Genomic DNA, 12,069 nt, shown 5'->3' on the forward strand with positions numbered 1-12,069 from the left:
AGAATCCAGTATCTAGGCAGCCAGGGCGAGCTCACGCAAGAGCCCATGCAACAAGCTTGCGGCCTCTTCGATTCATTCATTTACCAACCTTGCTACGAGGACGTGCTCCTTCAAATAATGATACACGGTACGAGGACGTGCTACGAACAGGGGAGATTTCCCAAGTCTTCTAATAATGATACACGGTTTTGTTATATGTAGTTCTTGAGAGTTGAGACTCCCTTTGTCCATTATCTTAAGGTTGCTCCTACGTATACAGTCCTGCGTGGTCATATCCTCGGTGAACGGATTCGTGTGCTATCTATTTCCTTTCCAATGAGTTTTGTATTGGTTGATATATGGTATGAGGTACTTTTAAATTCTTAAGTTGTTTCCCCTCTGTCACTATGTCACATTCACAAATGAGCTTTTTCTGATATAAAAAAAAGGTGAATAAAACGAAAGACCAGTTGTAGCTGATTCTTCCCAACCCGGGCCAGCTGTTTGCTTGCTTTGGTCTCTTTTCCTTGTGAGGGAGCCGATGCTTTGCTTGCTTTGCTCTTTAGCCTTTAGACAGTGCCGTGCCTAGAGAGGTTTGAATATTGTTCCTTGCTGTTGTGTTGAGCCAAGACAAACGACCGATCCAACGGTGCCGTTAACCTAACATGCACATTATACCTTCTCCGAATTATAGGGATACATCAAGCGTGTGTCCATGTCCAGCTATATATATTTGCACGATTTCAACCTCTTGCGCGACTACAATATTACACACATCTTGAGCTAAGAGCAGGGATTCCATAGTACTAGCTAGCAATGGAGGGTGCGTGCCTGTGCTTCCTCAAATCCGCATGCCAGTGCCTGGTAAGCCAGGCGGCGTCAACTGCCACCAATGAGATGGCCGTGCAAGCTGGGGTGCAAGCGGACGCCATGATCCTGGCGGAAGAGCTCGGGGAGATGCACAAGTTCCTCGCAGATGTGGAGGAGTATGACTATGAGGAGGCCGGTGGAGAGATGGAACCGAGCGGTGATGCGGAGGAGGAACGGCGCTGGGTGGACAAAATCCGGGACATGGCATGCGACATCGAAGACTGCCTCCTGCAGCTCGCCCCTCACCGGGAGAGTCCGTCCTTGTGGAGGGTACGGTGGGCCTCTCTAGCGCCGCGGCACAGTATCGCCGCCGAGCTCAAGGACTTGGTGTCCCAAGTGAAGCGCGTGAGCGAGATAAGGGAGCGCTATCAACGCGCCCGCGACAGGGCGGTGAGGAAGCCGGCGGTCAAGCCGGTGGAGGAGGGGGCGTGGCCAGTTGAATGGAAGGTCGATCTCGGCCATCTGCTTGCGCGGCCCGATGAATCACTATTGGTGATATCTGTGTGGCAGATGGCAGCCGGCGGGAAGGCCACTTCTCTCATCGACCTAGTCTATGATGACGCCAAGATGTTCCAGTGCCGCGCATGGGTCACGGCGACTCACCCCATGAGCCTCACCGAGTTTCTCCGAGGCTTGGCGAGGCAGCTCCAGGCAAATGAAAATGATTGCCCGCCGCCGGTGTCGCAGAGCACACTCAGGTTCCTAGGGGATACTGAGAGGATGGGGACAGAGGAGCTGATGACGGTGGTAGCACACCACCTTAGCGCGAAGCGGTACCTGGTCGTCGTCGAAGACGTATGCACAAGGCCCACGTGGGACTGGATCAAAGTCTTCTTCCCGGATCACAGGAATGGCAGCCGGATTATAGCTACATCTCAGAGAGCTGATGTGGCAAGGCATTGCGCTCGGCGACCAAGAAGATCGTTCGCTCTTGAAGGAGTTAAACAAGATGATGCACGGCTTTACGTCTCTTCCGACAAGGTATCTGCTATTCAGCCTTTTCTCGCCTTTTCAAAATACAGTGTTATTTCAGCAGATGGTGGTTCATTAGCTAGCTGTTGGATATCTATTATTATATTATTATTAGTGCCGTAGAAAGAAAAACGGCCAAGATTTTACAAAGTTCACAAAGATTCAATATACTCATGAAAGTTAGTCGTAATAACATATTCACAATAGGGGTTGCAGATTTACACAGCAAGAGTAGGCAATATCACCAATGTTTCGTCTGACTGCGTTCCTCTTTTTGTTTCAAATCCTGTTGTTGCTGATTGTCACCCTGGTCTTTTAGTAATAAAGCTCTCACCTTCTTCACACAAGTTAAAGCCAAAGATTCAATTTGAAATAACCAAAAAAGTGCGGACAAATTTGTATTGCTGCATGGAAGTACAACTCTAATTGAAAACTATGTAAATCAATCTACTAGCTTGTTTTCTTGATTCGATGTCATGGCGAGCAATTGCGTGTTGATCAGTTTTAGGAATTGTTGTTGTTGTTGTTGTTGTTGAGACTACGAAAGTGATGTTGTGTTTGGATTTTTATTCAGTGTACCTGTTTTTATTTGGATTTCATGCCGTGGATGTAAAGAAGTACCACCCAAGTGACACAGGTCCGCCTACACATCAGGCGACTAAGATTTAGTGAAACTCGATGATACCTCGTGTACCATGTTACCGGTGATTTGATTTTTAAATGTTACATAAATTCATTCTTCAAAATAAAACGCATGTGAGAAATTTCTGTAAAGTAAAAATAAAAATCTTAACATCAAAGGTTGGACTTGTCACAGTTAAATGCAATGGGATTTAAAATCCACTTAGAATCTAGTGATGCATGTTGATGTTAGTGAACCAAGCTAAGGTATCTAATAGCTATAACAATTTTAATGATGTGAAATCACACATGCGCCACAAAATAGCTAGTTGATAACTTGTAATGGTGTATGTCTGTATAAGATCATATTTTTCAACAAAGGGTTTTTATTGGCTCAAATGGAGCATCAAGATGATACATCACACTGAACACACACCCGGCCTCTGCATAACTAAGATGCACACAGCCAACCCAACACACACACACAGAAACACACCAGCAACTAGCAAAGTCATAAGACCAAAAGTTGTTTGCAGGTGTGGAAAAAAGAAAAAGAAACAAGAAATAAGCCCCAAAGCGATCAGGTGAACGATCGACAAACTACAACTGAGACCATATCCGCATCAACCATTGACACCACATGGATGACAAGGATCTTCAACAGCAACGCCTTCAGGAAGGAAGCGACACTCAAGCGACGCCGTCACCGGATCGAACCACAAAGGCAGTATCAAAGTTTTCACTCTGAAGAATCAGTCCGAACATATCCGAGCAATGCCTCCAACAAGGTAACGATGTGAAAAACATCGCCATTGCCAGGAATAACCACTCGGGTCTGTCCTAGGCTTTTGCCCCGGAGCTCGAGACCGGGTGCACATAGCACCACCATCCAAATCTCACATGTGTTGTCTCCATCACTTTTCCGCTATCCGAGCAGCTACAATTGGATCGCCGCTACTCCACAAACAACCCTTTGCGTCAAGTCATTGTCCATAATTTGTAACCCACCACTGTAGTCATCCACCGGATCAGGAGATAAAACCTCCCGAAGTCTTTTTGATGATGCCGTGGATCCGTATGAAGTCGTTGCAAAACAATCTACATACGCCACCATCCGGCCAATCGGATCAAAATCACCTCCACCATCCAGCACATCACCGCAGCCCCAACAATCCAGAGACCGCGTGGCCGGAGCAATGCCAAGACCACCGATGCCTCAACGACTGCCACGCCGGAGCCACTCACCACAGATCGAGGGAGGTGGGTGCTGCCAGAGACGAGGACCGCCCTGCATGAGGCATATTTGCGACTGTACGCAGCTAGTTGGTTCCTGGAAGACGTCAGGTGCAGCTCATGGGGAAACAGCCCGCCGCCACCATGGCCATTGCCAGTCCGCAACTCCATCCGACACCAGCCGCCGCAGACCACGACGCCATCTTGGGGAGGAGGTCAGGGGCATGCGCAGCAAGCCAGGGGACCGATAACATGGCCTGAACTGAAGCACGAACAGCATATATCACTGTCACCGGCCTGCGAAGAACCTACGATGGTCACATCAACAGATGCCGGCACGGTCAGGCTGGATCCAAGCGAGAGGCTGGCGCATCCTGGTGCTCGTCTCGGCGGCTGAGAGCGTCCTTGTGCGAGTCGCCGGCAGACGCAATAGCCGATTGCATCCATCTGAGCACGATTTGGACATGCAAACAACACGGCTTGGATCCACCATCTAAGCACGATTTGGACATGCAAACAGCACGGCTTGGATCCAACATCTGAGCACACATCCTGGACATGCAAACCGCCCAGGTTGGATCCGTATGCTATGGCTGACTAGAGCACGCCGCAACCACTGTCGTCTGCAAATCCAACGGCCACCGCCAAGGCTCCGCTCCAGCCGCTGCACGCGCCGCCATCCACAGATCCGACGGCCGCCGCCGGGGCTCTGCCACTCGCCGATCCAATCTGCACAAGGAGCCGCCAACAGCCTTCTTGTCGCCAGAACAGAGAAAGGCCCCGCCGCCGCCGCCACCGCACAGGCTTTGCCTGGCGCTGGCCTCCGGCGGCAGCGAGGGGGAGAAGCTGGTGATGGGGTCGAAGGTGTGGTGGATTTGGTCGCCGCCCGTGTCGCCTAGGTTAGGCGACGCGGGGGCCTAGGGTACACTATACAGTTCCAACATACTGAAAGAACAATAACCATCGGATACTTTTTGCGCTCTATGGGTTACCTTGGAAAATCTCCTGAGCATTGTTTTTCCCTGGTAACTATATGATGCGAACTGCCAATGGGCCTTCGTGCCATGTTGAGCCTTTTTATGTCATAATTTGTGTCGGTAGATGAATGAAGACGGGTCTGCAATACTTCATCATGGTTTCATATATCTCTGTTTTTCTGTTGTTTATGTATACAAATAACTCTTCTGAATGAAAAAAACTAGTTTGTTAAATTTGTTGACGCCAATTAAAAAAGTGATGGCTGAGAGCCAAAAGTGCATGTTACCTTCAAGTCACACAAAATTATGAAACTGGTTGTTCATGAACAAAATGGCAAATAATGCTTCAAATTTAGATATAGCATTCTTATAAAAATAAAATCAGTTTTATTTATTTGCATTTCATGTAAAAAAAGTACCACCCAGTTGACAAAGGTTATGTGATCATCTCCATATATATAATTGATCAATCCATTAATTATTTGTTCTTCAATACATTTTAGAAAACAAGAATTTTATGATAAAATAAAATTATGATAAGCCTCTAGTGCACTTTGATGGAACCAAATGATCAATTGGCAATTTAGTGTTGAAGGGTGAAAAATGGAAACAATAAAATAAAATTGTGATATGGTTCTGGTGCTTTCTCAAGAGTATTTTTCGTTAAAACATATTTTCACGGTTTTAAAATATATATCAGGAGGAACTGATTTAAAAAAATGTGAAAACGTTATGAAAACTAATGCTAGAAAAATGTTAATATTGTATAAAAAAATCTAGCCCTGCAAATACGCTAGTCACCCAGTTAGTCAATTTGTGGTTTATATAAATCTGAAATTCTCCTAATGATTCTTCAAAAAGTAATCAACAAGCATCTTGAGTCTTCCATCCTCAAACTATATGGAGACATTTGATTTAACTTGTCTTTCATCATTTTCTGTAAAATTCTTTATGTTGTCCTTTGTGGAGAAATCTACTTATCCTCTTGTTGCCAATTATGCATGTCTTCTTTTCAGGCTGCCACTAGTGAATCGAATGTTGTTATAAAAATAGATCCATACTCGCAGTTTGTTGGTAGGAGGGAGGAAGTTGCTGATTTAACCAAACGGATATTAGAGGACGGTCCTGACTGCTGCCCAATCTCAGTGTACGGGCCTAGTGGTATTGGAAAGAGCCTCCTCATGAGGAAAGTTGTCTACGATGGCCAAGGGATATCTAGGAGGTTCGAAAGGCTAGCGTGGATCACGTTGGTGCATCCCTTCAACCAGGAGGAGTTCCAGCAAAGCATAATTTCACAATTCCAGGCATGCTCCCCGGGATGGAGGAAAGAATCTGGGAGTCATATCGAGGACATGGCTGGTGACAAGTTGGCGACTAAGATGTTTCAGCTCATGAAAGTAGGGAGATCTCTGGTAATCCTCGATGGGCTGTCAGAAGAAGAAGAATGGGATCAGGTGAAGTCGTGCTTATGGAGTTCTGATGGAATTAAAGATAACTGCACTATCGTGGTTACTACTACAAATCCTGCAGTTGCTCATCATTGTTCAGGGAATAGGAACTCTCCATACAAGTTGAACCCTCTTGACAGCGCTGCAGTTCGTCAGTTGTTCTACCATAAGGTATGTTCCTCTGAAACATGGAATTATGTATGTCAATCTCTATTATCATGCTGGAAATATGCACTATGAAGAATATACGAACGAACGATTGAAACCTTGAAGGCATACCAAACGAGACGACAATCAAGTCAAATTAATCATCCTTTGTCATTTATGCATGACCCGGTTTTGACTTTTCCATCCATACACCTTTTGTTCCCTCTGCACCTCTCATAAACGGGTTTTGGTTCCTTGTATGCCACTCCATCAACTCTCCATTACATTCCTTTGTGAACTTGTTCAAAACATATCCCCACTTGAAGCCCTCGGAAAAAATAAAGAAACAAAAATGAGAGGAAAGTGATAGTAAAAGAGAAAGAAAAAACCGTTTGCTCTCTAAGCTCCCTACATTGATGCATGGTTTAGTTTACCTATATCTCTGTATTTTACCGCCCACCACTAGTAAGCCGATAACAATTGATTACCACAATTTAGCAACCAATTTCCATCAAACTAATTCAATTTTGGAGGACTTTTGATAAATATTGTTGATATTTATTTAAAAAAATGCTCTGACCGGTAGAATTCATCAGCTAGCCGTTGATACTTTGGCTCCTAGGAGTGATGTATTTACCGCCCCACTAGACCTTTTATTCTCTTTCCTGCACCTGTACTTCTTGTATAACATGCATGGTGGTCGCTTTATTTACAAAGCATGGATAAAGCCTGTTTCGAGAATTCTAAAGCTAGCTCCATCTACCGCCCTTACCCCCACCCAATAAATTATTGATGACTCCCTCCACCTGCTCCCATTGGCCATAGCATTAGCATTACCACACCCCCTTTTCCCTAGGCGTTGCCGATTGTGGAGCCGTGAATGTTTTCCGTGATCCCATACATGAAAGAACCGCACTCCTTTGTTCCTGTTGCGGTGAGCTGGCGACTGTGGGGCTCCGCCTCCGCTGTACAACCCTGCAGCCCAACTGGCCAAAAAATATGAAAATAATTAATGTGGCCAATTTATTGTTTTATGAATTTTGTTGCCAACAAATAAATTGTATGCCCGGAAGTAAATTTTATGATTTTAAGGGCAAAATGATTTGTCTTGGCCAGAAATGATTTTTATTGGTGAGAATAGGTTTTATAGCCGAAAATGATTTCCAATGTGAAAATACATTTTATTAGTAAATAAAAATCAAAGAGAGGGGGCAAATTGGTCATTTCATACACTTCATGCTTATTTTTAAAGTCAGAACAGTGGGGAAAATCCCACTCCAAATTTTACAAATTAAAGCAAAGTAAGTACATGCAGTGCTCGAGGCAAGCCAAGAAAGCTAAAAAAAAACTCAGCAAACAAAACAAATTAAAAGAGAAAGAAGGTGCATTGGTCGATGACTTGACAAGCCTTGTAAATTCAGTCCGGGCTAAGGCCCCTGCTGCGTGGGACCTACGTGCCTGCCCAAAATATGATCTACTATTGGACTGAATATTCATTAATTAACTTAATAAAAAAATGCTGTTAGGGATTATTCATTAATTAACTTAAAAAATGCTGTTAGAGTGTGGGGGCATACTCAGTTTCTTTGTACCTCCCTCTGTAAAAAAATATAAGAGCATTTAGATCATTAAAGTAGTGATCTAAACACTCTTATATTTCTTTACGGAGTGAGTACATAGTAAGAACAAAGTCTTACATTTTTGTATTGTGCAAGCAATATCATCAATACTGATAATTATATAGCTGCGCTCCAACAGGTATTCAAGCGTGATGGGCTAATTGAGTTGCATGAACAAATGGATTATCTTGCTAATCGCATCATAGAAAAATGCGTTGGGGACCTTCGTGCAATCATTATCATAAGTGGACTTCTAGGCACCAAAGCACGAACATTAGCAGCATGGGAGAGGGTGCGGAAACGTTATGACTTGGAGTTAGAAAACAACCCTGGCCTTGGGGTGGCTAATGCAGCAGGAAAATTGAGCTATGATGATTTACCATCCCATATGAAATATTTGCTACAATATCTTAGCATTTTCCCCAGAGGCTACAACCTAATGCGCAGAAGATTGGCAACTGCATGGGTAGCAGAAATCTACAACATGCATGAAAGAGGAAATAATGCTGAGGAACTTGAGAAGATCTTTGATGGCCTGATTACCAGGGGTATGATTCATCCATTGAAACGAGTAGAGATAACTGGCGGAAGAGTAAATGGCTGCCATGTTGGTGATGTGTTTCAACAACTCGGTGATTTCAAAGCAAAAACGGGGGATTGGTTCCACATCCTTGATGATCACAGTGTGAATAGGAACCCTGCAATCTCCCAACCCAGACACCTAGTTATTAAAAGTGGGTGGATAAGACATGAGGATGAGTTCAAGAAAATAGACCACTCTTGTGCTCGGTCACTAACAGTTTTTGGGGAGTGGAGTTCTTTTTTCATTTCACCAAGCATGAGGTTGCTAAGAGTGCTTGATTTGGAAGACACTACAGGTCTAGTGGAGCATGATGACCTTGAGAAAATTGGGGAATTCCAGCATCTCAAGTATCTAGGTCTCAGGAACACAGGCATTACCCGTCTACCGAACTCCTTGGGCAAGTTGCAATGCCTTGAGGTATTAGATATCCGTGGCACTTACATCGCCAAGCTGCCATCTACTGTCATCCATCTCGCTAGGCTGTGCCATCTCCGTGGTGGTACAATGGCTGCATCAATGGAAGACAATGCTCAGCGAGATTTTACTGGTGGAGTGACCAGATGTTGTCCTCAGTCTCTCCAGAATGCCACTTTATCTGCTTTCTGCAAATGTTTGCTCCCTACGTTTCAGAGGAAGAAACCACATGGTGTGCATGCCCCGAAGAACATAGGGAAACTGAAGTTCATTATTACACTAGGGACCATTGATGTTGCAGGCAGTCGAAGTGTTATGAAGGAGATACAGAAGCTGACACAGTTACAGAGATTAGGTTTCACCGGCGTTACATATCGCAACAGCAAGCATCTGTGCTCTATTCTTGAGCGTCTCCAGAATCTGCGGTCATTGATGGTTCACTCTGGAGATTCACTCGGCGGATTAGATATTGTTTCCTCACCCCCACGCCATCTTGAAACACTGAAACTATATGGCACTCTTGGTACGCTCCCAAGGTGGATCAAGACCCTTCATAATCTCCAAAAGCTATGCCTGCGCACAACACTCCTGGGCCATGATGCTGTACAGATCATCGCTAAGCTACCCAAGTTGATCATGCTACACCTCTTGGCTAAATCAATTGTGGTGGAGGAGATGGAATTTCAAAGCGATGCGTTTCCAAAACTTGAGCTGCTCCAACTTGACCGGTTAGAAAATCTCGTGTCGGTATCATTTCCAGGAGGAGCACTGCCAAACCTAGAGGTACTGCAAGTCGATAACTGCAACCTTTTAAGAGGGCCTGTCCTGCGTCAATTTCACAAGCTCCCGAAAATTAAAAAGATCTTGCTGGATGGCTGCATGGTGTTCAAGAAACAAGAGGAGAGAAAACTTAGGAATGCTTTTATGTTAGTTCAAACTGTCCTGCGATGGTATGGGAAGGCAAGAAAAGGCACTTCACAGTAGTCACTTTTTTGTTTTGCAAGATGATGATATATGTGATCGCTGAGGCCGTGCCAGTTTCCCTCACTGATATGGAGTTGACGCACACAGTAGCAAGATGTGCGAAAATGATATTTCATCTCCAAGAACTTTAACCCCCCCCCCCCCCCCCCCCCTCCCTTTTTTTGGGGGTTGGGGGGGGGGGGGGGGGGGGGGACTTTACCGATAATGTAAATATATTTCTCAAGCGTTGAATGACCGAGTTTAGTTTACCATTTATTTTTATTTTTGGACGTGTTTCTTATGGGAAAGCTTGTACGCGGTCCAACCATTTGTCACTCGTGGTGTTTTAAGTTGGAGACACTATTGTATGCTTTTGCTATTTGCGATATGATATGTCTGTTATGTTTTTTAACAATTATATTATTGCGTAAATCCTAGCTATTCAGAGGCTGTGAGTGGTCTTTGAGTGATTTTATCATTTAGAAAAGATTTTAAGAAAATAACAATTTTCTTACTTAAATGTGTATTATGCACTACTAGAATCTGGTTTTGTCCGGAGTTCCAATACTTCACCGAGTTCATTCTACCGGGAACTCGACGAACTTCTCTCTGCCGAGTTTGATCCAAAATCTGACTCGGCAGTGATAAGCAACTAGGCAGAGATCTGTCTTTGCAGGTTCTAATGAAAACGGACTTGGCGAACAAAAATAAATATGATCTTGTTTTTTGCTATGTTTGCTGAGTTTCGGCTAACGGAGACTCGACACATGCATAGTGGTTTTGTCCCACCTCGACGCGTGAGGAGCGACGCGACCTTCTTAAATAGTTGCGTGGTGCAAATGCGGCAAGCTTGAATCATCCTTGCACCCTTTGTGGAAGATATGACTGTCACTATGAATCTTCTCTACTTATTCATAGTCACAGATTCTATCCCGCACAAGTGAGCATTGATGGCTACTCGGCTCTTTTTTTTTAATCACTTCATCTCAAGCTCCGTCGGGTCATACTGACTGTCAGGGTCGCTTTTTTTTCCCGGGCTGTCCGCCCGATGGTTTGAGCAGGGTTTGCGGCGCCCACTGGGACCTCAACTGCATGCATCGCGCATATCAACACTTAGCTTTTTGGAACGAGGCTCAAGGAGAGCCTGGCTTTGAATTAACAAAGCCATCAACCGGCCAGGAGTACAAGACTGCAACTTACAACAAGAAAGCGGAAAGCGGAAAAAAAAGATACAATGTGCTCAGCAGAACAACTCGAAGGTGAAGACGCAAAGCCAAAAACTAGCTAACCTACGGAGGCGCTAGGAGGAGGGCACAAACATTCATGATTTGTGTCGCTGGCTGCCACCAAAGGATCAAACAGGGCAAACATGATCTGACTCCGCCGCCGCAAAGGGCCCCTACCCTACCACCCGGGTTCGACGGGTGCCGCACAGGCGGCCGACGAAGTGATTCACCCTATAACCCAAATCAGAGTGCCCCGGCTGCCAAAGGAGAGGAACAAGGGACAGACCCACGTGAAATGGAGAACCGACCACCAAAACACCGACGTCGGCAGCAGCCAGGCAAAACACCGAACGAGGGTAATCGGACGCAGACGCTGAAACCTTAGAGAAGGCCAAAAGGATGCGACACCATGCCCCTGGTCAAGGATAGGAATCACCTCGCCGAAGCCCTACCGCCGGCATGGAGGCAGGGACACCAATCCCCTCGTACCAGCGGCTAGAACCCTCCGCACCTGGACCAGAGAAGGATGCCGATGATGAGATCAGGCCACCACATGCCGCCCTCGAACCACACCTAACTCCACCACCACTCGAGCCGTCCCCGGATGACACCCTCAGGAAGGAACACGCCACCAAATGCCGTTGTCGCCAGGAAAAGGGGACCTGAGGCTTTCACCTGAGCTCTTGGACGGGATGGAAGGAGGAAGAGTCCCACCGAAGCCTCGAGCAAGGTAAACGACGCACAAAGGCGCCGCCTTCGGTGTGGCCGCCGCACCGGCCAGGGGTTGTTGGTGTTAACCATTGTTGTTTAGGTGTGTGTGCGTCATGTTTATTTCCAGTTCATCCATGTAGTTGAAGCTGCGGCAGTGTGTGCACGTAGAGTTGTGTTCACGTGCACAATGCAAAGCTAAATGGGTTGTGATTAGTTAGCTGCATGTGTCAGTCTGTGAGGGGTCCGGCCGGCCGAGTTGTGTAGCAGACCAGAGATGGAGAAAGAAGTGGGCGCAGGCAGTTGCGG

General features: G+C 45.7%; 1 protein-coding gene across 1 annotated transcript; it reads left to right on the forward strand.

Moving 5' to 3' along the window:
• The first annotated feature begins 757 nt into the window (after positions 1 to 757).
• On the forward strand, positions 758 to 9,880 carry LOC109768583 (disease resistance protein PIK6-NP). Its single transcript, XM_073511299.1, has 4 exons — positions 758 to 1,830; positions 2,979 to 3,230; positions 5,669 to 6,271; positions 8,006 to 9,880. The coding sequence occupies exons 1-4, from the start codon at positions 796 to 798 to the stop codon at positions 9,845 to 9,847; spliced, it is 3,732 nt and encodes a 1,243-aa protein (XP_073367400.1). The 5' UTR covers positions 758 to 795; the 3' UTR covers positions 9,848 to 9,880.
• Positions 9,881 to 12,069: the final 2,189 nt, after the last annotated feature.

The sequence above is a fragment of the Aegilops tauschii genome, chromosome 3 (assembly GCF_002575655.3).
Source record: "Aegilops tauschii subsp. strangulata cultivar AL8/78 chromosome 3, Aet v6.0, whole genome shotgun sequence".
NCBI lineage: Eukaryota > Viridiplantae > Streptophyta > Magnoliopsida > Poales > Poaceae > Aegilops > Aegilops tauschii.

What these genes read in the sequence shown, in the direction of transcription:
- LOC109768583 (XM_073511299.1), top strand. Translation starts at nt 796, where the DNA reads ATGGAGGGTGCGTGCCTGTGCTTCCTCAAATCCGCATGCCAGTGCCTG. An exon ending in TTTACGTCTCTTCCGACAAG is followed by an intron (nt 1,831 to 2,978) that starts GTATCTGCTATT and finishes AGTTGTTTGCAG; the next exon opens with GTGTGGAAAAAAGAAAAAGA. An exon ending in CGAGCAATGCCTCCAACAAG is followed by an intron (nt 3,231 to 5,668) that starts GTAACGATGTGA and finishes TCTTCTTTTCAG; the next exon opens with GCTGCCACTAGTGAATCGAA.